This window comes from Silurus meridionalis, chromosome 8, assembly GCF_014805685.1.
Source record: "Silurus meridionalis isolate SWU-2019-XX chromosome 8, ASM1480568v1, whole genome shotgun sequence".
NCBI classification, from domain to species: Eukaryota; Metazoa; Chordata; class Actinopteri; order Siluriformes; family Siluridae; genus Silurus; species Silurus meridionalis.
Window position 1 is genome coordinate 5,826,123 of NC_060891.1, and position 26,429 is coordinate 5,852,551.

General features: G+C 36.5%; 2 protein-coding genes across 3 annotated transcripts in view; one reads left to right on the top strand and one right to left on the bottom strand.

Annotated features, from left to right (window-relative positions):
- Nucleotides 1-3,749: 3,749 nt before the first annotated feature.
- LOC124390028 (RAS guanyl-releasing protein 1-like) lies at nucleotides 3,750-15,259 on the top strand. The gene is given in 15 exon segments (XM_046855703.1): nucleotides 3,750-3,848; nucleotides 4,194-4,325; nucleotides 4,518-4,671; nucleotides 5,558-5,731; nucleotides 7,067-7,183; nucleotides 7,700-7,975; nucleotides 8,854-8,934; nucleotides 9,836-9,940; nucleotides 10,180-10,289; nucleotides 10,943-11,034; nucleotides 11,037-11,086; nucleotides 11,178-11,214; nucleotides 13,231-13,356; nucleotides 13,533-13,828; nucleotides 14,346-15,259. Coding segments are annotated over 15 exon segments (1,920 nt in total). The 5' UTR covers nucleotides 3,750-3,819; the 3' UTR covers nucleotides 14,487-15,259.
- Nucleotides 15,260-18,468: 3,209 nt separating this feature from the next.
- Nucleotides 18,469-26,429, bottom strand: part of LOC124390029 (zinc finger protein DPF3-like) — a 34,582-nt gene continuing 26,621 nt past the window's right edge. For both annotated transcript variants that reach the window (XM_046855705.1, XM_046855704.1), the window contains 2 exons: nucleotides 22,756-23,641; nucleotides 18,469-21,815 (listed from right to left, as the gene is read on the bottom strand). In XM_046855705.1, coding sequence (XP_046711661.1) covers nucleotides 23,481-23,641 — 161 coding nt within the window. In that variant the 3' untranslated portion in view covers nucleotides 18,469-21,815; nucleotides 22,756-23,480. The remainder of the gene's footprint in view (nucleotides 21,816-22,755; nucleotides 23,642-26,429) is intronic.

Here is a 26,429-nt window from a genome sequence, read left to right on the forward strand (position 1 = left end):
TCCATTCATTATAGTTTCATTATTATTGAGGTTGTTAACTGTTCACTGATGAGCATTTGAATGCAAACCTGTTCAGTTGCAGCCCATCTGCAGTCATCTGCTTCAACACGTCATCTTCTGCCTCCAGCAACCACATCAGCTCTGAACATGTGGCCTGTTACACAAACTAAATATTGCTTGTTTTGTTTTGTATTATGTAGCATTTTCCAGTAAAAGACACTCTTAAAGGCTATCTGATTAAAAAAAAAATTGGAAGACATTTTGTTAAGAAGTGTCAATCAAAAAAGGAAGTATGACAGATTTCTTTTATTTGTATTTTTGCTTTTTATGTCTCTCCTCTTTTGTGTTTAGTCTATTCTATCTATTTTGCCAGCATTTTATTGACAGAAAACATCAGTCACTTGTGTGCTCACTCACTCACAAGCGCACACACACACACACGCACGCACGCACACACGCACACACACATGCACACAAACACATGCACACACAAACACAGAGCCAGCATGTGCCTTCTTAAACCCACTCCAATGTTCATTCCACTGGAATGGACATAGATATCTCTGTGCTGTTTACATCCACATGCTGGATCAACTGCTCAACAACTCAATTTAAGTAAATTATAGTCAGGACACCGACCATCATGAGCTGCACTCTGGGACAGTTTACTAAAGGAGCTTCCTGGGAGGAACTCATCCAGGCAAGCATCCAGTCATTCGGTATGTGATCTATTTCCTTCTGCTGACTGTGTTGACAATCCTGCAGTGTAACACAGGAGCATGATCTATTAATTTCATTTAGTAATAAGCTGCATAACCCTGGTCTGTCTGTCTGTCTGTCTGTCTGTCTGTCTGTCTGTCTATCTATCTATCTATCTATCTATCTATCTATCTATCTATCTATCTATCTATCTATCTATCTATCTATCTATTTATTCTTTTTAACTAAACATAGCAAAGTGTTCATTAAAAAAATGTCCACACAGAATCATTTTGCATTAAACATCAGGTTTAATTATCTTTGCCTTTGAAAAACTAACGTAGTGCAAGTTAAAAATGTATTATGGCAGGTCTTGCTGCTCAATTCTCACATCAGAAAGCTTCCTGTGGTTCTGTAGCCTTTTGAACGGTGAGAGAATGCAACAGAACTGATATGATTACCTGCAAGTCAGTGCGTTTTTCAGAAAGGTCAATCTCTGAATGAGGCCTCTCAGATAATGGTCAGTCTTTGAAGCTCTCCGAGGGCTGAATCAATAGCATGACTTCATACACCCTCCAGCACATCTACCTTTCACACAGGCAAAAGCAAAGTAAAATATTTCAAATAAAACACAGCATACAGCATGGTGCAATGACAATGCATAAACATGTTATTGCGAACAAAGACATAGAAAGCAAGTAGCAAGTAAAATCATTCACTGGCTTAAATATATCATCTGTCATTTATTTCCTAACTGATGAAAATGACTTGATTAATGTGTCATCTTTGGTTTATTCAAAGCCTATGTGTTTGCTTTTCCAAATGTGTTAAATGTGCCAGATTGTTAGAGTTCTACATTTACAAGTTGGCTCACAAGATTATGTTTATTTACGAACCTTGCAGGACAAAGAAAGACGGACTTTATTGTTTTGGACACAGTGGAATGGACTCATCAATTCCTCATGCTCATTAATTCATCTTTACTTAATGCTTTCTGCTGGTCAGGTTTATGCTAGAGGTTACTAGCATATAGAAAGAATGCTATGCTAATTAGAAAAAACTTTGTGGGGGTAAAAACGAATATTCAGGTGCATGTGAGTTTGGTCAAACATGCAGGAGGATGCAGGACTGACAGATGTCAGACGTCCATTAAAATAAAAAAAAGTCTTGTTTTTAATTTTTTCTCGACAGATGATGACGGTAATGTTTGCCATAGCAGCCATCTTTTGAACATCACCCTCACCATGCACAGGTTATTACTGTCCTCCAAAGATCTGCTGGAAAAGATGATCATCCTATATCCTTTTAATTCAATTCAATTGTTTTTGTCGAATTTCATTCAAGTAAATTATATTTTGTATAAGGCATTTACAGAATGGGACTGTGACTCAAAGCAGCTTTACAGAAATCTGGATATAGTATTTGTGTTTAATTGTATTAAATGTAAGCCAGAGACAATAGTGGTATGGTGAAATTCTCTGAGGTGACAAGAGGAGGAAACTTTGAGAGGAACCAGACTCAAAAAAGGGATCCCATCCTCATCTGGGTGACACTGGATAGTGGGATTATAAATCACTTCTCTTTTATAACTGTATATTATGGAGTCAAACATGGCTAAGTGCGTTACAGTTTCTTTCAGCTGCTTTGGAGCATTTATCAAATCATCCTTAATATTTGTCCATTCTCGAAAAAAGTTGTACACACAGCACAACTCATTGGAGTTCTAGCAAAAGCCTGTACTTTTCTCCAAATCCTTCGTTCATCTCTTAAAAGTATTTGTGTCAATGAACATCTCATTGCCATCAGAATGCCAAGTACTTTTTTCGTTGTTTACAAACAAGATCGTCAGAATGGTTAGTCATGTTGTCAGTATGACATTGCATAATTTTTTATTTTATTGAATATTATTTTTTTATATAAACTACGGTTTGGATTATAGTCATTAAAAATGCACAAAATTTCAATTTCTTCTGTTTGACATCTATGAATTTCAACAGCACAAATTTTTTTATTTGATTGCATATTTGATTTATATTGATTGCAAGAGATCAGACAGGATTCACACTTTTACTCTACTGTAATAGTGTTCAATCGTTTCTTGGTAATTCATCCATTTTCAGAAATTGTAATTCTGTGTTTTGTTCTGTCGCCAAATGAAGATTCACGAGAATCAACTTTGACCTGTTTTAGAAAACTAGTTAATTATTGGTTGATATGATGTCATACACTCTCAATACAATTACAATTAATCAATTCAAGAAACATTTACACATAAAAGTTGAATATAAATTTTAGATAACAGATGAGGACAACTGGTTTAAACATTTTGCATTCAATGACTTATGCATGAACTGATGTCAAGATGTTTTGGGGGTTTAAGACGATGCAGGTGAAACAAGTATAATATATTTTGATCATGACATAAACAACTGATAATGTATAATGGAAACAGCAGACAATTGTACACAATCGATTAAATGTATGCAGGAATAAATGAATGAGTTGCTTTTATGATGTACACAAGTAACTAAATGATGTGAAGGTTGAACAAGTAGCTTTGAGAATTTCATTTCTGATCTAAAAAAAGAAAATAAAAAGCTCAGAAGCAACTTAGAAAACTGTAAAAGGAACTTGAGTTTGAGCATTTTTTGAGTCTATTGTGTCAACATGAAGTTATTAACTGGTTAATGAAGCATAAGTTAATGAATAATGTTATGGTTAATAAAGCTGTCTTTAGACTAGCCAAGGAAAATCGAAAGGAAATATAAGTCTCATTGGACAGCCAAGTTTGTATGGTTTCATACATTAATCGTATAGTAAGAGAGTGCTGTTCAAGTGCTGATAACTGTAGCATAGAATATTAAGTATAACATGATGTCATTTTTTTTTCATTTAGCTGTTTACTGTCATATAAGATGTACTTATATTAGGAAATAATGCAATAAATACCAGTAATAGTCAGGTAGTTGCCTTTATATACCTTATACAAACACGTAAAGAAAGAAAACAGTAGTTCTTCAGTGTTGGCTTATGTCACTTGTTGTCCATTTCCTTTTGCTTGTGCTCCTTAAATTGTATGTTTGTACCTTCAAAAATACACTGGAGGTTGAAAAGTCTACAATGTGCCTGAAAATGTGTTATTTCATGCGGTAAGTTCTCCTCTTGTCTCTTTGTCTCTCCTCTTGTCTCTCCTAATCTAAAAAATAAAACTTGTATTCATTCAAAATTTAAGACCTCAACTAATAAAATTAACTCAAATAATTTTTGTCTTTCTTAAATGAATCCTTGTTAACATAAAGTAGCAGCACAATTAGAATTCATGTTATGAATATTATTCAATGTTAGCATTGCATTTGCATTGCTATGATAGCAATATGTATTTCATACGTCCATATTCAGCATATTCAGCAGAGCTGACCATAAATGTGAAGGAGTAAAGCTGCACGAAAATAAAATTGACTTCAGTTTGTTTACCATGTACATTTTCTTTATAGGTATTGGATAAGTGAGTTCTGGACTATGTTCCAGTTGCACAGCTGTCTAGCTAACACTTTGGAGCAGTTTAAGGAGCTCATGAAGGAACATGGACAGGAAAATCTCTGCTCTTTACTGCAAACCAAATGGATGTAAGTAATGTAATAATTGCCAGTCTTGCTTCCATATAATTGACTGTTTAAGCAATATTCAGACTATACCAGACAAAAAAAAGAAAAACATTTTCTCTGAATATTGATTGTACTTTTAATATTCAGAGAAAATACTAATTTTTTTTATACTTAATTAATGCTTGTGTCTGATCTCTATGCCAATCTGGTTAGGGGAGACAGAGCATGGTCTCAAAAAGCCAGTCAGAAAATCAAAGTCAGAAGCAGCAGGAAACGGAAGGTTTCATTGCTGTTTGATCATTTGGAGCCAGTGGAGTTAGCTGAACATCTCACCTACTTGGAGTTCAAATCTTTCTGCAGGATATCTGTGAGTATTGTAAAGACATACTGTATAGCTGCAACAATCTTTATTAATGTGTGTAAATGAAAGGGTAGAGTATTAATTAACATCTAAGAATAAAAAATGTGTGTAATATTTGTTTAATACAATTTTTATGTTTCTATTTTTAAAACTGGTTTATTAACTTTTTCAAGCATAACAATTAGTGTGAGAATCTTGGGCTGTGACCTAGAGTCAAACTCTTGTTTATTCTGACTTTCCCCATTATATATTCCGTCTTCTTGTGCTTCAGCAGACAAACAGATCTACGCCTAAGGTCGATACAAAATATATCCATAAACACTACAGATTTAGATCGGATCAAGACATGTCTGCCACCTGGCACCTTCTAGGGAGAATTAATTGCAATTTACGCTTCATTAAGGATATAACACTATTTTACTCTGTAAGCTCTTGAGTGAATTTTAATTCCCTCCATGTTTATCTTTAGTTTTGTAAGGGATTCTTTATCTAAATCAGAATCTGCTGCTCCGGTGATGTCCGGTTCATAAGTCTAGCCTCATGTTGGGTGCTATTTTGTTGTGCAAATTATAAAGTAACAAAGACTTGATAACACAAACTTTGTCAAAACATTTTTTTTTCCCCAAAAAACAAAAAGTGCAGCTGCAAGGATATCACTCATTTTCCACAGAAATGGTTCAGAGTTTATAGTGCAAAGTAGTGAAATTGAAAATAAAGATAATACAAAATGCATAATTTGCCCCTTATTCTGTTAAGCATTTTTCTATGTTGGCCACAGGTCAATACGTCCTCTCAAATTAGTTAATGCAAACAACAAGTAATTATGTAATATATTTGACATTATCAGTATTAATAAGGTCATACATATGTAAGAGATTTGTATTTATTTCAGTTTGCAGATTACCAGAAATATGTCCGAAATGAGTGTTTGTCAGAGAACCCCACGATGGAACGTTCCATTGCATTGTGCAATGGTATCTCCCAATGGGTACAGCTCATGGTGCTCAGTCGGCCGACCCCTCAGCTCAGAGCCGAGGTTTTCACCAAGTTCATCTATGTAGCACAGGTAACATGTTTCAGCAGCCTCAACAACTTTTAATTTACCTGATTCATTCAACAAAATTGATAAAGCTGGTCAAGACTAAATAAATACTCAGCAAAGAGTAAATCCAGTAGATATGTCCTACATTACTAATATTACTACTAAGATTGTAGCAGGGTTTTAAAAGTAACTACATTTTCAATTTATAACTAAAGCAAATCATAAGAGTGTTATAAGCAAATCAGTAAGTTCCTAGTCCATGTTAAACACATAATTATATGCAGTTGGTGTTGTTATGCAGTAATTAGTATAATGGTACTGTCTTCTGTCATTTGAAAAATGCTCATACTTGAGATAGTATGAGGAATTTCCTGTGTTAGTGAAGATATTACATGTAGAAAGAGATAATTATCGCCTTCAGTATGCTGGTAAGAAGTTGTGACTACCAGCTAAAACTGAGATCTCAAATGTCTCTTTACACTCAGACTCAAAACAAAGCCATGTGAGAAATGAATATGATTTAGACCCCAACTCTGCCGGTAATATAGTACACGTTATGAGTATCTTAATCGGATTGTCAGCAAAACCCACACAGGAATGTCCCAGTGTGCTGAGCAATGGCATGATCAGCCTATGCACTGATCAGCCATAAAAATAAAACATCTAAAAGGTGAAAAGAATACCATTAGTTATCTCATGACAATGACACCTGTCAAGTAGCAGGATATTATTACGCAGCAAGAATTCAGTCATTTCTTGAATTTGATGTGTTAGAATAAAAAAAAATGGCTGAATTGTGTTGGCTAAATGATTGAGTGTCTTAAGAGGTCTTGAGGGGAGTTCCCAGTGGTTGTAACCTAACAAAAGTGGTTCAAAGAAAAACAACCAGTGAACCAACGACCGAGTCATGGACACCAAAGATTTACTGATGCATGTGGGGAGAAAAGGCTATCTTGTCTGGTTTCCTTGGAAATTGTTTAGAAATCATTTAAGGAACATAACAAATAGTCCAATGTGTCATGATATCCAGCAAAATTCTTAGATCTTAATCAATTAGTGAGATGTTTTGAAACAAACAAGTTTAATCAATGGAGGCAACTTACAGGAATCTACTGCTAACGTCTTAGTGCCAGATACCACAGCATACCTTCAGAGGGTCTTGTGGAATCCATGCCAATACAAGTGGAACCTACACAATATCAGACGTGGTTTTAGTGTTATGAGCTAATTAATGTATATTCCATGTCACATGATGCTGTTAATATCCATCCAACAGCAAAAATCACAAACAGGCAAATCCATACATGATTATTAATATTTTGGTGCCATGTGTTAATGTTTTGTATTCCACTGCTGTAGAACCTCCAGCAGATGCAGAACTTTAACTCTCTTATGGCTGTAGTGGGAGGCATCTGTCACACTTCTATTTCCCGCCTGAAAGACACGTGTACTCACGTGCCAACTGAAACTACCAAGGTATGATATCCAAAAACGATCCGTCTAATTGTTTATTTTATCAGAATTTTGTGGTCAACTATTAAAATATCTAATATTGACTTTAAATCCCTGTTTAATTATTTGAAACTGATAAATGTCACCTAGAACCTGAACTTTAAAGCATTAAAGTGAGAATACTGGTCTAAAAGTGTCATAAATCTAATTATTTCTTTATTTATGCCTCAAATTTGTGTGTTTGTCTTGGTCATATGTCTTGTACATGACATGGAATAAAATTTATTTACATTTCATGTTCATTATAGAAAATGGCACAAAGCAACTGTATAATCTAGATGTAGATTTATATCCTAAATAAGCGACAGTGGCGATGAAAAACATCAGTTCTTAGATAGTGTTTGCTGTATTTAAGTGAGATTATGTTCTGAAACTTGGAAATCAAAGGCAAAAAGTGCAGAAGCACCAAGCAGAAGTTGAGTATCGAGATGAATCAGACAGGTCCAGCGATTGAGTTGTTTTCCTTTTATTCCTTCACAGGTCCTGAACGAAATGACAGATCTGCTCTCGTCATCTCGAAACTATGAGAATTACAGACAAGCATACAGCAAATCTACAGGCTTCAAGATTCCTATCTTGGGCGTCCATCTGAAAGACTTGATTGCTGTGAATGAGGCCATGACTGATTACATGGACAATGGCAAGATCAATGTACAGAAACTTCAGGCCCTTTACAACCACATAAATGAACTCATCCAACTGCAGCAGAATCTACCACTTCTAGATGCAAATAAAGACCTCGTTCACTTACTGACAGTCAGTACTGTTTCTTCTGATTAATGCATGCTTGGGAATGCAAGTCTAATTTACCCAGTTCATCTCTTTATAGGAATACAAATCAAAAACGTTTAAAAAGACGTAATATATTTATGTAGGTGTTTGTTTAATTAGCAGTATAAATATGAAAACAGACAAAACCATTTTATATTCCTGTGTGTGTGTGTGTGTGTGTGTGTGTGTGTGTGTGTGTGTGTGTGTGTGTGTGTGTATGTGTGTGTGCTGGTGTGAGCTCAATTACTAACCATAAGCATTTTTTTTTTAAGTTTTCTTCCCCCAATTTATTTTCAGGTTGATATCAGTAATGCAATCTGCAATGTTTAGTGTATGTGCATGTGTGTAATAAGACAAACTAAGCCATGCATATAATTCCTAAATAAAAAAAACAGTTTGGATTTGAACCCAAGAAACATAGTAGTTTGCATAATTTTCAAATATCTTTAACTTCACAAAGGTATATGTACTTAATAATCTAGAAAAACACCTTATACTGTATACAAGCTCAAAATCACCTGTTCCTGACTGGCATTTTTTTTTTTTAAAGAGCATTTTATCATTGTATTCACTTATAATTTTCTCTAGAATGAAACAGAGCTATTTTTGCTTTAATACATTTCAATTTTATATTGTACAAACTGATTTCTGAAGTGATTTTTTTCCCTCTGACCTCTGTCTTATCACTTGAGGCAGTGAGACGTGTGGGTGTTTTACTTGGTTACAGACAAAAAGCGCTAACACCTTTAGTATTTAATTTTACTTTATTCAGACTAAGTGTGGGTGATGGGGGAGTGGGGGTTAGCTTACAGTGTTCCTCATGAAATATGACTAAGAAATGTTTTGCTGCTTCTCCCACACAGCTGTCTCTTGACCTGTACTACACCGAGGATGAAATCTATGAGCTGTCCTATGCAAGAGAGCCGAGGAACCACAGAGCACCTGTGAGTGCAGCTGCAAACTTACATACTCTGTATGTTTCAGACATTATAAATTCTATTATAAATAAGTCTTAGTGGTTTTAATTGTGGACATTCTAAAGAAGGTCTCACACTATGGAGAAGATCCTATGCCAGAGCACTAGCAAAAAGCCATCATGCCAATGATGAATATTGAAATACAATCCACAAAGAGTGACATAATGCCAAGTGTAAGCTGTAAATAATCATATTAAATATTCATAAAGATATACAAGACTACTGTGGATGTAACTAGCTAGAAACCATGAAGATTGCTATATGACTGCAATTATCACAAACACCTCTGCATTGAAGTCTCAATTGTCCACTGAATTGACTTGTATTCATATTAACACTTCATTTTTAGTAGTAGATTTTAGATTTTAACAATCAGTGCACTAGAAATAAACTTTGAGCCAAAATAAAAGTTTGTTCCTTCAAATAGATGAAATTCACACTATTTTTTACACCAATGCAACCAAATATATTTTCAGACAATGTTTGCATTTCTTGATTAACATGCATGGATGAAATTGATATGCAATGCAGTAGGGGTAATTACATTCACATTTACAAAACAAGAAATGTCAACATTTGTTTCTTTGGAAAATTAAAAAAAAGAATTTTTTTCCAAAAAAATTATTATTTTTTACTGACTATATCAAGTACAATGCAAGAGACATGAAAGCTTTTGTCATTAATGAAAAGCAATCCTTTTTTTGTAATTTTTTTCATATTTCTTTCATTGGTTTGGTTGCTTTGCATTTCCTGGAATTTCCTTCATAGGTAAAAGTAGTAACTAAAAACAGTTTAAAACAACAATCAAAATATTCAAGTTTATGGTTTCTTATATCAATTGTTTGTATATTTTCTTGTTCTCTATCAGCCAGCGACTCCTTACAAACCCCCCGTGGTGGTGAACTGGGCTTCAGGTGTTGCTCCCAAGCCAGATCCCAAAACCATTAGCAAACATGTTCAGAGAATGGTTGATGTGAGTGTTGCCATAAACACTGTTTATTTCTTGTTCCTCTGCTTTTGAAAAGTGTGAGGTTTTTTTAACAAAATTAATTTCAAAATATTTGCATACTTTGGTTTTTGAATATTTAACAATGACTGTTTCTTTTTTTAAAGTATATGCTGTAAATCACAGGTTTTTATTTTATTATACAAAAGAAATTTCTATATGAATATGCTGAACCATACATGTTATTGGTCTATGTTTTTTGGCAGTCTGTATTTATGAATTATGACCATGATGAACGGGGCTTCATCTCCCAGGAAGATTTTGAGAAAATTGCTGCCAGTTTTCCGTTCTCATTTTGTGTTGCAGACAAGGACAAGTAAGTATCAAATATGAATACTGATTGCAGGCATAAACAAACCTTGTTTGTCTGTGCACGGTTTTAACAGTTCTGACCAGATCTGTTCATACTATACACAAAAGACACTTTTGCTGAAGTTTAGGGAAAAGATGGAGACTAGGCAGTTTACTTGTGTAGTCTTCGTGTGCACAAAGGTAAAATCATGATAAAAATGTATGATATAAAATTCAAAACACAAAAAAAGTAGCAAATATGGGTATATAAAATGTAAAAAAAAACTTTTAGTTCCTTAAAATATTAGTAATTGTTTTGTTATCTGACACAAGTAACGCAGCTGATATTATATAAAGCTCTAATATTTAACCACAATTTATAGAGCAGGAAAACATGTACACTATATGTTATATTCTTGCTAATTCCAGACAAGTGATTGTTGTCATGTTTTACATTTTTATGGCTTAGCCCAGTTTTTGCCCAATAATGTATGGACACCTTGCCACATATACGTTATCCTAAATACAAGACACTTTTTTTTATTTACTTGTGGCTTCTATGCCTTTTGCAGCTCATTGTGAAATGAAACACTTCCAACTGTGACTTACCTTTACAAAGGTTTTTTTTTACTATCTAATCATTTGTTCAGCAGTGATTGTTCTTGCTGCTCAATACAGAGACGGACTCATTAGCAGAGACGAGATCACAGCGTATTTCATGCGGGCCAGTGTCATTTGTTCCAAACTTGGCCTAGGCTTCTCTCACAACTTCAAGAAACCACGTATATGAGGCCTACCTTTTGCGACAACTGCTCAGGATTTGTAAGTCACAGTGACAAACATAGTCATGCTGCTGACTAGTAAGTGGTTCTGTTGCATCCAACTGAAATGTATTTAATTCATTCTGTTACAGTTGTGGGGTGTCATTAAACAAGGCTACAGATGCAGAGGTAATTGTTCATAATGTTACTATTTGATAAAAGTGAACAGTCAATGTGTTCTGATTTAAAGATTTCATGTTAGAAACAGTTAAGCATAATTTGTATACAATGCATGTGGACACCTGACCATTATGTAGTTCATAAAAATGAAAGCACTCATTTGTTTATAATGTTTTTGTCATGTAATGAACGCTGAAGAGATACAAATGCAGGGTCAGGAAGATTTAATAAACACAGTCAGAAGTACACAGCTGGAAGAGGCAGGTGCAGAATCAGTAAACCAGCAAATAGTCAAGGAATCAACAAACAGAATATTGCAGGATGTGCTAGAATCCAATACAATCTACAAAATCAACCAGGAAACAAACGCATGACAATAGACAGAGACAAAGCAACTAAATACATCACTTCACAGTGAGCTGACTGATCAAATGGTCTTTAAAACTGTGGGTGTGAGAGAGTGAGTGAGTGTGTAATTGGAAACAGATGTGTCTAATCAGTACGAGGACAATTATGGGCACACAAGTGTGTTGGGAGTTGAAGGCCATGGCAGCCATATTTAAAAAGTCTGGCACCTGTCACACTTTGTGTGGTATAGAACTCAAAAAAAGTGTCCTTATGTGTCCTTAAAGAGGACACATTTACAAAAAAAAGCTACTTTTTACTTAAGTACAAGTCAGAGCCCAAGTTTTAACTTGAGTGAAAAAGTGTAGTTAGTAGTTCAACTTTTACCAGCGTCTTTTAGAACATGAGTATCTGTACTTCTACTGGAGTGAAATATGTGCACACTTTTGCCATCTCTGGTGGGGAGTGTCATGTCAAAGCACCTGCCTTTGTGGGAGGGTTGCGAGAAAGAAGCTATTACTAAAAGTGTGCTATCTGACAGCACTGGATGAAGGTTTTTTTTTTGGTCAAATAAGACCAAAATAGAGCTTTTTGGTGACAACTTAAAGTGGTATGTGTGGAACAAAAACTTCCCATGCCTCAAGACCATCAACATGGATAATATCCTCCCAAAGTTTCTCATCAGCAGGAACTGGGCTTTTTGTTAAAATTAAAAAAAGAAATAAAGTTAAAGACACTTGATGGACAAAAGTATTGAAACACATGACCTTTCCTGCCAAATGTGTTTCTTCTCTAAACTGTTACCTCAAAGCTGGAAGCACACAATCGGCAAAATCTTGCAGTCACTTGAACTTAGAATCCCAAACCCTTTCCAGCATGGCAATGCCCCGTTGCGCAAAGCGAGCTCCATGAAGATATAGTTTACATGGTTTGGAGTAGAAGTAGTCTTCTGTAAAGCTCTGATCTCTTCCCTGCTAAACTTCTTTGGGATGAATTGGAACTGACTCCACCCCAGGCCATCACTGACTCCACCCCAGTTACCTGACGTAACTAACACCCTTGTGGTTGATAAGCACAAATGTCTACAAACACTCCAAAATCTAGTGAACCATTTTTTTCAAAAGATTGGAGGGATATATAACAGTAAATTGGGACAAAATGTTGAATACAATGTTTAATAAAGCACATACCATACTTATGACCAGGTGCCTGCAAACTTGGCAATATAATGTGGCTTGAAACAAAACAATGATCCGAAGCACAAGGCCAAAGCAAAGTTGTATTGGCTCAAGAACAAAAAGATAAACATAGGTCAAAGGCCTGATCTCAATCCTATTTTAAATCTGTGCCAATATTCAAAAACTGCAATACACAAGTGTCACCCAACCAACATGATCAACCTGTATCATATCTGACAAGAAGAATGAGCCAAAATTACTTTTAAAAACATTTACTCCAGAAGACTTAAAGCTGTTACTGCATTGATCTTGAGTTCTAGTGTGATTGACCATTTGTGATTCAGTAAAATGAGATTGATCAGGAGTCTTACTGAATTCATTTGTTACTTTATGTTCAAAAAGCTGATATGGGTCAGGTGAAGGTCAGGTTTCAACAACTGTTTGGCCATAAGGTGGGAATATACTACTATACTACTATACTACTTGTCTTATGATTCTGCAGACTGTGGAATGAACTGCCATAAATCCTGCAAGGATCAGGTAGCGTTCGAGTGTAAAAAGAATGCCAAACCAAGCAACAGTGCAGACTGGAGTCCACATTCTAATACACCAACACGCAGTCATGATGGTAAGATAACAAAGTGTAACGCAATGAAACATGAGAATAAAACTATTGGAATCAATAACATATCCTGTAGATTAAAGAATTGTTTACGGCTGTTAGAACCGCAAGCAGGAAGTGTTTTGTTGAATTACAGATGTCCCAGTCAAACTGAATACTCGTAATTCTCTCTTTTTTTGCAGGGTCAGATGAAACTCGGTTCGTATATCCACCAGATACTCAAATAGACAACTCTGATCGCAATAAACAGTTCAGCTTGAACACAGTGCCAAGGACCATGATGGTGCACAAAAGTACTCAGACAGAGGGAACTCCATCATCTAGCAATGTGCAGTTATCTCTGCTGTGTCCAAGCGGTCCACCTCTTACACCATGTCCAAGCCCCATTCCTCAGCGCAAACGGGTCTGTGCCAACAAGACTTCAAACACACTCAACCCTGCTGAAGAAAACAAGCCCAGCTATGAAGCGTTGGAGAAGGTTATTAGTGTTTCGGCAGGATTTTTCTTTAACTTCTAACTTTTGTTTTGTTGATTACTTAGCAAATCAAAATGCAAAAAAAATCATTATTTTAGGCCATTTGCAGTGTCCAGGGTTTAATCCTGATTTCTTTGTTTTCCCTTCCAAAAAATGTCAATTTGGTGGATTGTCAAATATAAATAGCCTATGTGATGAACTCCTTTAGTGTTTACTGTAATTGAAGGAGTGACCTAAAACTAATATTAAAAAGATAAAAGACCGCTGCATGGGAGGATGAAATATCTACATCCTGTATGGGACACCAATTTATTGCTGAGTACATTTACATACTCATTTACACATGGGTTCACCTCTTAGGTTTAATTTAGATTAGACAGAAAACATAAACAGTAACCCAAACTCAGGATCAAGTCTGCTGTAAACTTTCTGTCATCTAGAAAAATCCTAAAGGCTCTGCATGAGTTTCCTTTTATAAGTGTAACCCCTCTAATCTTGGTTACGTGTTGTGTGTGTTTAGGAGAATCGGTCTCTCCAGAAGTGCAACGAGAGGCTCCAGAGAAAGCTAAAAGAAGCCGAACGTGAAGTAGAGATCCTAAAAACGCTCTTGAAACGGCACACAATTCGTCCAGTTGAACAGGATTCCTCTTCATCCTCGTGATCTTGTAAACTAAAGTTTGTTGGAACTCAAAACGCAGGACAGTCCTGGACTCATGGACTGGTTATTCACTTTCCCCTACTGTATTTATGATATTTATAATTAATTTGAACTCAGGGTCACAAATTTCAGTTCACACGAGGACAGAGGGGTATAGAGACGAATGATCCGCTGTGGCGACTCCTAATAGGAGAAGCTGATAGAAGAAAAAAACAAGAAGACATTTAGAGTTTGTAATTTCCTTTGTGAGTCAGTACTTTCAAGCTACTATAACAATGCTATTATGTATTATAAGTAAGGTGAGTGATCTGGGGCATTTCCTTTTTTTGTATGTTTGAGCAGCTTGTGAGTTTCAGACTACACACCAGTACATGCAGTTCTGCTTCCGTGACATATAATGACTTTCATTTCTGTGAAAAGAAGGCACTGCTGTACTTAGTTTTCTTATAATTAGCTGTGTGTACAAGAACAGCTGGCAGGTTAGTAGCACATCATAGTATGAGCAATTACAGAATGTACAGAAGTTGTGTCTCACCTACTTAGAGATCATATTTGTTTTATAGACAATACTATATGAATTTAACAGTGATGTTTCTGGTGCTAGCAGTCTGAACATTTTAGAGCATCAAAAACTATTAAAATGATATTTCACTTTAAAAACAGACTCAGTAGCTACACTTTAGATAATAGAAAATATAATCAAGTTCAAGTTCCAAGTTTAAATCTGTAGTGCTTTTTACAATGGATATTGTCTCAAAGCAGCTTAATGTCTTGCATAATTGTTCACCCTTCTGGAAAATTTGGATATATTGTGATATATGTGTATATATATATATATATATATATATATATATATATATATATATATATATATATATATTGTATATATTGTAAAAATTGTGATATATCCCGTGCCAAGAAATGAATTGAAGTAGTGGTCAATTTTGTTTATAGGTTATAGTTGTCTTTTGAACATTTCCCCCAAAATGAGCTGTGAACTTTCTAGCTCCTTCATAGCTATCAGGTTTTTTTCACTCATTAATCTCCACCTGATTTTTGATGGACAGATTTTAACGTGTGTATTTATATTCGTATTGAAATTGACTCTATGTCAGTTGCAGGTTGTGAAATATCTCTTAATGTGTGTGTGACCAATTTTATTAAACAAAAGTATTTCTGAAAAGGAAATAATTAACAACTATATATACATTAATAAGCCATAACATTACAATTACTAACATGTGGCTTGAATACCATTAATTATCTTGTTACGTTGGCATCAGAAAGGGGGATCTATAAAAGACAGGAAGTGAACAGTCATCAGTTCTCCAAATGGTAATTTTTTGAAAACAGGAAAAATGGGCATGGGTAAGGATCTGAGTGACTCTGAGAAGGGCCAGATTGATGGCAAAATATCACCAAAATGGCAGGTTTTGTCGGGTGTTTATGGCAGTAGTTATCAAAAAGTGGTTTAAGAAAGGACGAGTGGTGATCCAGTGATGTGAACCAGTGACAGCCTCACTGACACACATGGGAAAAGAAGGCTTGCTTGTCTGCTTTGAGCCAACAGAAGAGCTGCTGTAAAACAAACTGCTAAAAGGTTCATGCTTAACAAATAGGAGAACGGTGTCAGAACACATACTGCATCATAGCTTGCTATGTATGGGGCTGCACAGCAGCAACAAGGTCAGAGTGCCCATGCTGACCCATGTCCAACTTTGAGAATGTGGCTTAGTCTGATGAATCACAATCTTGTGATGGGAAAGTGTGTTGCTTACTTGGGGAAGAGACGGCACCAGGATGCACTATGAAAAGAAGGCAAGCTAGTGTGATGCTCTGGGCAACTGTTACTGTGACATGTGGCACCTACTTAAAAATTGTTAGAGACCCAGTGCACCTTTCCATGGCAAAAGCATTCCCTAGTGGTAGAGGCATTTTTTTGGTACTGTTTGCTTCCTGCTGCACAAAAAAAAATGCTTCAGGAATGGTTGGAATGTGCCATGGGGACCAAATCTGTTGACTTAACTTCCAAGATTCCCCAGATCTTCAATTCGATCGAGCATCTGTTGGATGTGCCGGATAAAGAAATTTACAGGACATAACAAAAAGATTTGCTGTTAACATCTTGGTGCCAGATACCACAGCACACCTTCAGAGGTCTTTTGGAGTCCTTGCTTTAATGGGACGAAGACAATATTAGGCAGGTGGATTTATTATTATTATTTTATATGGCACTCTGATATTAAATCAGATTTTTTTAATGGTTAAAAAATAAAAGTTAGGCTACTCTGTGACTGGAGTTCTGTGCTAAAAGAAAAGCATGACAATGTTATGTTTAAGCAAAACGCTGGTATCTTTTAATACAAGTTTAACCTTTAACTGGGAACCATCTGACAGATTTTGATGCGAGGCCTGCATGTCAGTTCAACAATACAAAAGATGGTACATATCCACTGCTTGCACTGAGTCATTAGCAAACAGGCCAGAAATCAAATAAGCATTAGTAATTCCTCTGACTCAATAAGCTGAACAGCACTGCTTGTATTGTGTTTCATTTACTCACTCATGTAGCGCCTTTGTAGTGTTATTGTTATTTTGTCGGCAGCTGCTTACTCACAGGAGTCAAAATCACACCACGCTACATTGTGGGCTCACTCTGCTGATTTGGAAGAGCTAGTTCCAGACCAATCATTTGATTATTGATCATTGTATTAATGATAATGAAAAAAGTGATAGAGCTGAAGTTTTAAATTAGAGACCTTGCTATAAAAAAAAGTAATTTATATCTAAACAAATAAAATCATAGCAGTATCGAGTATCCATCAAGGCAAGGACTCCACCAGACCTCGGGAGTTGTGCTGCGGTGTCTGGCACTTAGACATTCACAGTATGTAAGATGTGAGGAGCAGCTTCCGTAGATCAGACTTGTTTTTTTTCTTCAGCAAATCCTACAGTTGCTTGACCAGATTAAGATTTGGGGGATGTGGAGGCCAAGAGTGAGAGAGAACATCATCTCACTGACATTATTAAATACCACTCGTGTCATTGTGATGAGGTGAAGTTCATCTGCCTTCCGATGAATTTGGTTTGTTCATGATTAGTTATGATTTGAAGTGAATTTATGATGTTTGTTTCCATATACAGTACAGACCAAAAGTTTGGACACAACTTCTCATTCAAAGAGTTTTCTTTATTTTCATGACTATGAAAATTGTAGATTCACACTGAAGGCATCAAGGGCTATTTGACCAAGAAGGAGAGTGATGGGGTGCTGCGCCAGATGACCTGGCCTTCACAGTCACCGGACCTGAACCCAATCGAGATGGTTTAGGGGTGAGCTTGACCGCAGAGTGAAGGCAAAAGGGCCAACAAGTGCCAAGCATCTCTTGGGGAACTCCTTCAAGACTGTTGGAAGACCATTTCAGGTGACTACCTCTTGAAGCTCATCAAGAGAATGCCAAGAGTGTGCAAAGCAGTAATCAAAGCAAAAGGTGGCTACTTTGAAGAACCTAGAATATGACATTTTTCAGTTGTTTCACACTTTTTTGTTATGTATATAATTCCATATCTAATTCCACATGTGTTAATTCATAGTTTTGATGCCTTCAGTGTGAATCTACAATTTTCATAGTCATGAAAATAAAGAAAACTCTTTGAATGAGAAGGTGTGTCCAAAGTTTGGTCTGTACTGTATATATATATATATATATATATATATATATATATATATATATATATATATATATATATATATATATATAAAATGCTATTTTGAAGCCTTGGATCTTGTTTTATTCTCCTAAACAGTGAAGTCTATATATAAGTCTTTGCTTGATTGGTACTACTTTGCATATGCTTATTATTTATTATTAAATAAATATGTAGGAATTTGTACTCAACTATAAATGCTACAAGAGTATCTCAAACTATCTACATCCCATATACTCATATACGTTGTTATAAAACAAACATTATTACATCCACACACCTCTAATTTGTTCTTTAATTCCTTTTGTCACAATAAAAATAACAACTAACAAAGACTTCATTTGGATTATATTATGTACAGATGCAGACAAAATAATCAGTTCAACTCCTTCACCTCAAATTGGCTCTTTTTCCAACCCCAGGAATGCAGAAAAAAAACTCACACCTATTGCTCATTGACTTTTTTTTTTTCTGAGGTACAGAAGTGTCTACAAACTTATTAGCAGAAAATGTTAGACAGAGCAGTTGCTTAATTTCATCATGTTCATTGTAAGCAATCTTATACCCCTTAGGAGGCGCAATAGTTGTTCCAAAAAACAAACAAATAAAACAATTAAAATTAAAAAAAATAAAAACATAGTGCACAAGATCTACTGCCTGGAAGATCAGCAAATGCTTACACCAGTCCTCAAAATCTGGAGATATGAGTGAAGAAATCAGACGGACAAAAACAATAAGGTTTCGTATTCCAGAGAACCGTCCTCATGCTCTTGTTGAGTGTGCGGGTATAGTCCCTGAGGGGATTTGTTGAGTGTGTCTGCTATTACGTGTGCTCGTTTGCACGCCAGTCCGTGTTGTCGCGTAAGCCGCCACATACACGCTTCTCTCGTTCTGTGTATCACGCGGTAACCTTCATAACTGCAGGTGTAAAAGCTCGGACCACAAATAACATTGCGGGCCTGTAATAGTCAGATGTGCAGTAGACAAAGCCAACAAGATATTTGCATGAACATAAATAAAATCTCAAAAGGAAAAACAAAAGCATTTAAAAGAAGTTTACATCACAGCATTATGCCCAATACGCCAACCGCATATAGAAGTGGACTCTATTTAAATCATATTCGAAGGGTATAGATATGTGAGAAATAAATGAGAAATGGCACTCACAGTCTTCTGGCCTACATGTAGGCGGAGCGTTCTTCACATCGAATGTAAAAATCCTATGTGCCATAACGTCGTATTCTTAAATAAACACGTACCCTGGAGTGCCAACATTTTCACCATGGTTTAGCTCCGCACCTTTTACACTTTATTCTAAGGGGGAATATTTTCCGAATACAAAAAAGGTGCATTTCCATCTTTATGGGTTGCGCGACCCGAAAAAGACAATCGCAGCGATACCTGATTAAATATGGGCCGTTTTTGGACAAAACAGGAAATCTGGGCGATGGTAAGTATTAGTGAGAAGGAGTAAAACAACAGAGAAAAAATATATTACATAATAATTCATACACACTCTTGCAATCCACACAGCTTTTCATAGAGCTCCTTGAGTGCACTACCCAATTATATCATTCATGAACATATACAGGGAAAGAAAAGTAAGACATTATCCAAAATAACAAATAAACCATAATAAAACTTTTCATTCTTTCCCTCCGATAGTCATCAGGAAGACTCGATCCTATGAAAAGTAATCGATGCATGGCCATGTGATGGCAGCCGAAATGTTCGCAGCGTTGCGTCACGTACGCTGTTAACGTTTTGTTTAGTTTTTTTTTTTTTTATACCACGTCGACGTTGAATTCTCGAAAAAGAATTTAGGGGACATTTCAAATAATAATGAAAAATATGGGTTACTATTAACAAACATTTTTGGTTCAGGGACGATTTCATTACGAGGTTTTCAAATAACACGTAAAGGGTTAATATTGCTTGATAGCGTATTTTTTTTCTAGTGGTCAGCATGTTTTCTGCCACAGGACAGTCATTATGTCAGACAATTATTTTTGTCTTATTGGCTTCGATACAGAAAAAAATAAATGAATGATGAGGGAGCAAGTATGGTTGCTATGTGAAAACAGAAACTAACTTGTTTTATGAATGATTTGTAGCATGTACTTTGTAAATTGTAATCCTTGGCAATTGTGGTATGACAGGAATAACACGCTATATAGTGTGTGCAGTTATAAGAAAATAATCCTAGTTTTATTATGTTTTAGATGCGGCCTCTTTTCCGATTTTGATGCCTGGAACAATATTCGAATAGGAAATACATGAACGATCTTTAACCATTAGTAACCCATAGCTGAGAGATTAACAGTCCTGTAACTGGTTTTCCTCAGTGCTGGTTCCATCAAGTGGAAGGTGTTACTGCTGGGTCATAGTCTCCAGCTGAATCCTCAGTGTCAAACCCCACAAATTCGCTTGATCTTGTTCGGGTTCAGTCTAATGCATAATGAAGCCTTATACAGTATACAGCACCGGCATGGAATTAGAGGACCTACATTACGAGGAGAAAAAAAACTAAAACAAAAGGCCTGAGCAGATATTGAAGTGTAAAAAAACCTGTAAAGAATATTTCCAGTAAGAAAAGTGAAATCAGTAGAAACAAAACATTTCTCGAGTAGGTTTCGAAACTGCACTTGCAAAAGATCCACATTTGGAGGATTCTATAGTGGTGTGTTTTATATATATTTATATATATATATATATATATATATATATATATATATATATATATATATATATATATATGGCTGTCAGGATCATCTTCCCCTGAGAGACTGGGTTACACACAACAACACGATTCACTTAGAAATAGAAATTTTGTGCACCAGGGCCGTAGAAAGAAAGTGACATGTTCTCATTCTGCTTCTCCATCATGTTCACACATTTGCGAGAAGAAGAAAAATTTCGCTGCGTGACCTGATGCTATAAGCGTGCACAATAGTGGTGGAAATGAAAACACAGCAGTTAGAGCAACCAAGGTTACCCAACCAATCAAGTCAAATTTAGAGCAACGTTGTAAAGCTCGCAGGACGGCTTTGTGCTTTCACATATAACAAGAACGTCTCGTGTTTCTTCGAATGTGTGAACACGACAACTCACAGACCACACTGTACTGTATGGTTATGCTTTATAATAAAAAAAAAAAAAAAAAAAAAAAAAAAAAAGAAAAATCAGACAATGACCTTTAAAGAACCTGAATAAAACTGTAGAATTCATATTAAAAGTACAGTCCTTGAGTTTTGTAACCTTCCCAAGTGACACGGTAAAGCTAGAACAGGAATCGCTCCTAAGACAGTCTGAGACACTTGCAGTACAGAGAGTGAAGGAAGAGTTTCACATGGCTCTGATCACAGTCTCGGATTCAGGCTGAAGATCAACATGAGGGGAGCAGCAGCAGAAAAAAAAAAAATAGGCCAAAAAAATTCAATACTTGTCCGTGAGTGTGAGTCTGGTGTTTGTCTGGCTGTGCAAAAGCTTCCTCAGCTTTACTGGCTCAGACATTCAGAAAGAAAGGAAAAAAAAAACTTGAGAGGCAGATTAAGACTGGAAATACATTTCATTTCCAAGTGTAGCTCATCTCTCCTTCCTCTTTCATTACAGCTCCTCTCTTTGCTGTGGAGAGAACAGATAAGCACAGATATCAAAAGCATTAACCATTAATCACATTAATACAACAAGAGAGAGAATGTAGTTTCCTTTATGCACCTTTCATATGACTAATTGACTGCATGTATACACACACACACACACACACACACACACTCTCTTTCTAATGTTTGTGGACACCTCACCATAAAATGGGTATGTGCTTTTTATTTATTTTTTTTGAACGTCCCATTCCACATCTACTCTCTGTTCGCTGTTATAATCAGCTCCACTCTTCTGGGAAGGTGTTCCACTAGATTTAGGAACGTGCTCAATCAGCCACAAGAGCGTGAGTAAATCAGGTAGTGATGTAAGGGGCCTGGGGGGGAGTAAGTCTGCATTCCAATTCATTCCAGAGGTGTTCACTAGGGTTGAGGTCAGAGCTCTAAAGCAGGCCACGCTACATCTTCCACTACAACCCATGTAAACCATCTTCATAGAGCTTTTATTTCTCCTAGTTCAAGAGAAAATGTAATGCTACTTCATCCAAAGACATTTTATACAATTGTAAGCCCTTCAAATTTGGGAAACAGTTAGGGGAAGAACCACATATGGCTGGAAAGGTCAGGTGTCCCAATAATTTTGTGTTTGTGTGTGTGTAAGATTCGATTCAGCTGTCGGTGTGTTGATTATTCTCACTAAACTGAAGGAAGAAGTTAAAAAGTGTTAAAGGCAGTACTACAGGCTACAGGTAATGATCAGTCAAATTGCTTCCATAAACGTACAACAGGAAGACAAGTTCTTGGGCCAATATTAACTGATGGAATGTACCAGATGCCCTTGCAAATCCTAACATTCTGTTTTTTTCTGATCAGAGAGAATGTTAAGTAGCACCAAGGTCTCTATTTTTAAGCTAAAGTCTAAAGTCAGATATACACATATATTTAGTTCTCACAGTTGTCTTTACCTTTCCATAGCCAAAGTCTTCCACATGTATGCAGTTGATTCAGATAACCTCTTCTTCACAAGAGCTCCTCTATCTCCAAAGCAGGATGAGAGATGATACATCTGCAACTCCTCTCTTTAAAAGCTGTCCCAACTCCATTTTGGCGTAGTCACAGTACAGAATACTAAGTACCCAGTTGACTTATTGAGGAGATCTCGGGTTGTATCCCCATTCCAGTGACATGAGGAAAAAAAAACTACCAGTTCGTTTTGAAGTTCACGTCTTCTCTTCACTGACTTGTACTCCTTAACAGAGGCAAGGTCTTCTTAAAGTTATTATTTTTGTCTTCAGTCTTGGAAAATGATTCAAGAAATACATTTCTAATAATCTCTGTCCATTGTGGCCTTAATAATATACCATCAATTCCCTTTAAGGGAAAAAAAAAATAGAAAGGTTCCTTAAAATAAAAATTCTAAGCAAACAAAAATAAAAACAGTCTCTTCCAAAATTTGCTCTTAACGTATAAATAATAATAATAATAATAATAATAATGATCTACAACTCATTAAAAGGAAGATAAATCTTTTATACATCACCTAATCTAATAAAATGAATTGTGCTTCCAATAAATTGGGAAAGGTGAAAAAAACAAAAACAACCAAACAAAATCCTTTTAAAAGAAGCAGCAGAATTTTTGCAGGGGGTGCGCTGTATTAGAAAGAACGACACGTCTCTGAAACTGTTCTCTATCTTCCCTTCGGAGAGACCTTTCCGCTGTTAGACACGGCCTCTTCCAGCTCATCCTCCTCAAAGCCATGAAATGTAGAAGTGTCGCTCTCAGAGCTGGCACCGAACAGCTCCTCCGCTCCCGCGAAAGGCTTTTCCTCTTTTGCTTTACAGTGTCCACCTGACAAAAGAGATCAGAAATGTTGCATTCAACTACTTACAGTGGCAAGCCAAAGTTTGGGCACCCCTGGTCGAAATGTCTGTTATTGTGAACAGTTAAGCAAGTGGAAGATGAAATGATCTTCAAAAGGCTTAAAGTTAAACACTCTTTTGCAATATTTGAAGCAATATCAGTGTATTGTTTTTGTTTTCTACAATTTAAGAACCCCAGGAGACTTGAGCTTTCATATTACCTTGACCACGGTATCAGACCTTAATTAGCTTTGTTTAGGGTCAAGGCTTGTTCACAGGAATCGTTAGGAAAAGGCCAGATAATGCAAATTTCAAAGCTTTATAAATACCCAGACTCCTCTTACCTTGTCCCAACAGTCAGCAGCCATGGGTTCCTCTAAGCAGTTGCCTAGCACTCTGAAAATGAAAATGATTGATACCCACAAAGCGGGAGGCGGCTATAAGAAGATAGCAAAGTGTTTTCATGTACTGATTTCCTCAGTTTGGAATGTAATTTAAAAAAAATAGCAGTTAACAGAAACAGTGGAGGTCAAAATAAGGTCTGGAAGACAAAGAAAAATATCAGAGAGAACTGCTCGTAGGATTGTTAGAAGAGCAAGCCAGAACCATCATTTGACTGCAAAAGACCTCCAGGAAGATTTGGCAGACTCTGGTGGTACACTGTTCAACTGTTCAGCGACACCAAATATGGCCTTCGTGGAAGAGTCATTGAAAGAAAACCTCTACTGCGTCCTCACCACAAAAATTCAGCGTCTGATATTTGCAAAAGAACACACACAAGCCTTTTTGGAGAAATTGGCCATGATGAGCAAAGGTATGTTTGGAGAACAAAGGGCACAGAACTTAATGAAAAGTACACCAGTCCAACTGTTAAAAATTGGGGTGGATCGATCATGCTTTGGGGTTGTATTGCAGCCAATGGGACGGGGAACATTTCACGCGAAGAATGGATTTAATTAAATTCCAACAAATTCTTGAGGCAAACACCATCTGTAAAAAAGCTGTAGTCGAAAAGAGGATGGCTTCTACAAATGGATAATGATCTGAAACACACCTCGAAATCCACAATGGACTATTCAATTCAATTTAATTCATTTTTATTCATTTTTATTTGTATAGCGCTTTTAACAATGAAAATTGTCTCAAAGCAGCTTTACACAGATAATGTGTTGATTAAAAGTGAATATGTTCTTTATAAGTAAGTTTGTCCCTGATGAGCGAGCTGGTGGTGACTGTGGCAAGGAAAAACTCCCCCAGATGGCAAAAGGAAGAAACCTTGAGAGGAACCAGACTCAAGAGGAAACCAATCCTCATCTGGGTGCCACCAAATGTCCATTTATTACAGATAAACGATTTTGTGGGGTGCAGTGATGTGATCAGATACAAACTGTAGTCCTGAGTCAGTGTAGCAGACTGTTGCCATTAACTACAGTCCAAATCCAAATCCTCAGAGTTCCTGTTTTTACTCCATAATTTCATGGATCCCCAGGGGGTTGATGAGAAACCATCTCCAGCTGCACAGAGTCGTCTCCAATCGATTAGAACACTATCCAGAGGCAGGCCAGGACGAAGTGTGCAGATCAGAGGAGGGAAGAGGTGCAGGAAAAGTGGTCACTGAAACCTCAGGAGAAAGTTTTGCCATGGCCCTCACAGTCTCCTGACCTAAACATCATTGAAAAATCTGTGGCTAGACCTTAAAAGAGCAGTGTGTGCAAGACGGCCCAGGAATCTTACAGAATTGAAAGACTGTTGTAATAAAGAATGGGTGTAAGTGCCTCAAACAAGAACTGAAAGACCCTTGGCTGGTTACAAAAAGCGTTTACAAGCTGTGACACTCGGGGGTGCTACTAGGTACTAACTATGCAGGGTGCCCAAACTTTTGCTGCAGGCCCTTTTCCGTTTGTTATTTAAAAATATTTAAAGGTTGAAAAAAAAAAAAAAAAGTTTTGTTTAAGATATAAAGAGAATGTGTCATTTGTAACTTTATGCCTTTCGGAGATCATTTCATCTGCCACTTGCTTAACTGTTCACATTAACAGAAAGTTTGACCAGGGGTGCCTAAACTTTCACATGCCACTGTATACTCAAAACTTCAACACTTTTTCAACAATAATCCCAACTGCACAACAGCGATGACATCTTTACCGGACATTAATACAATGAACCAGCTCGAACACGCTCGTCTGATTAAACCGATTAATGCAATATGGTGACGCGGAAGAATGACAAAATAACCAACACAATCAGATGTTGAACACGGCAGAACAGGATGATTGAATGATTACATGTTCCAAATAGAAAAACGAATAAACCACATCCTCAGGGATGTATCCAATCTTATACAACAATCGAAACTTCTTTAAATAATAATGCTAAATATCAGAAGACCGAAAGGACGTTTGATTTAGACCAGGGGAACACAAGGCACTAAATAAATCATAAGAACTAGGAATCTTTTTCATTTTGTAATATTTCTCCAAATTTCAATTCAATTTCACTTGGACAGCACTTTTAACAACGGACAAACGGAGTTTACATTTAGTAAGCCTATAAGTTGTCCTTATGAGTTTAGAAAGAAAATCTCCCTGAGATGGTATGAGAAAGAAACCTTGAGAAGAACCAAATTCAAAAGGGAACTCGTCCTGATCTTGGTGGCACGGAATGTTCAAGCCAGCATTTCGGCAAGAAACAACAGCTACCAACCAGAGAGAGTAAAGTCAAACACACCAGCCAAGCATAACCTTTTCACCTGCCGCTCATGCTACATCAGAAGGAGG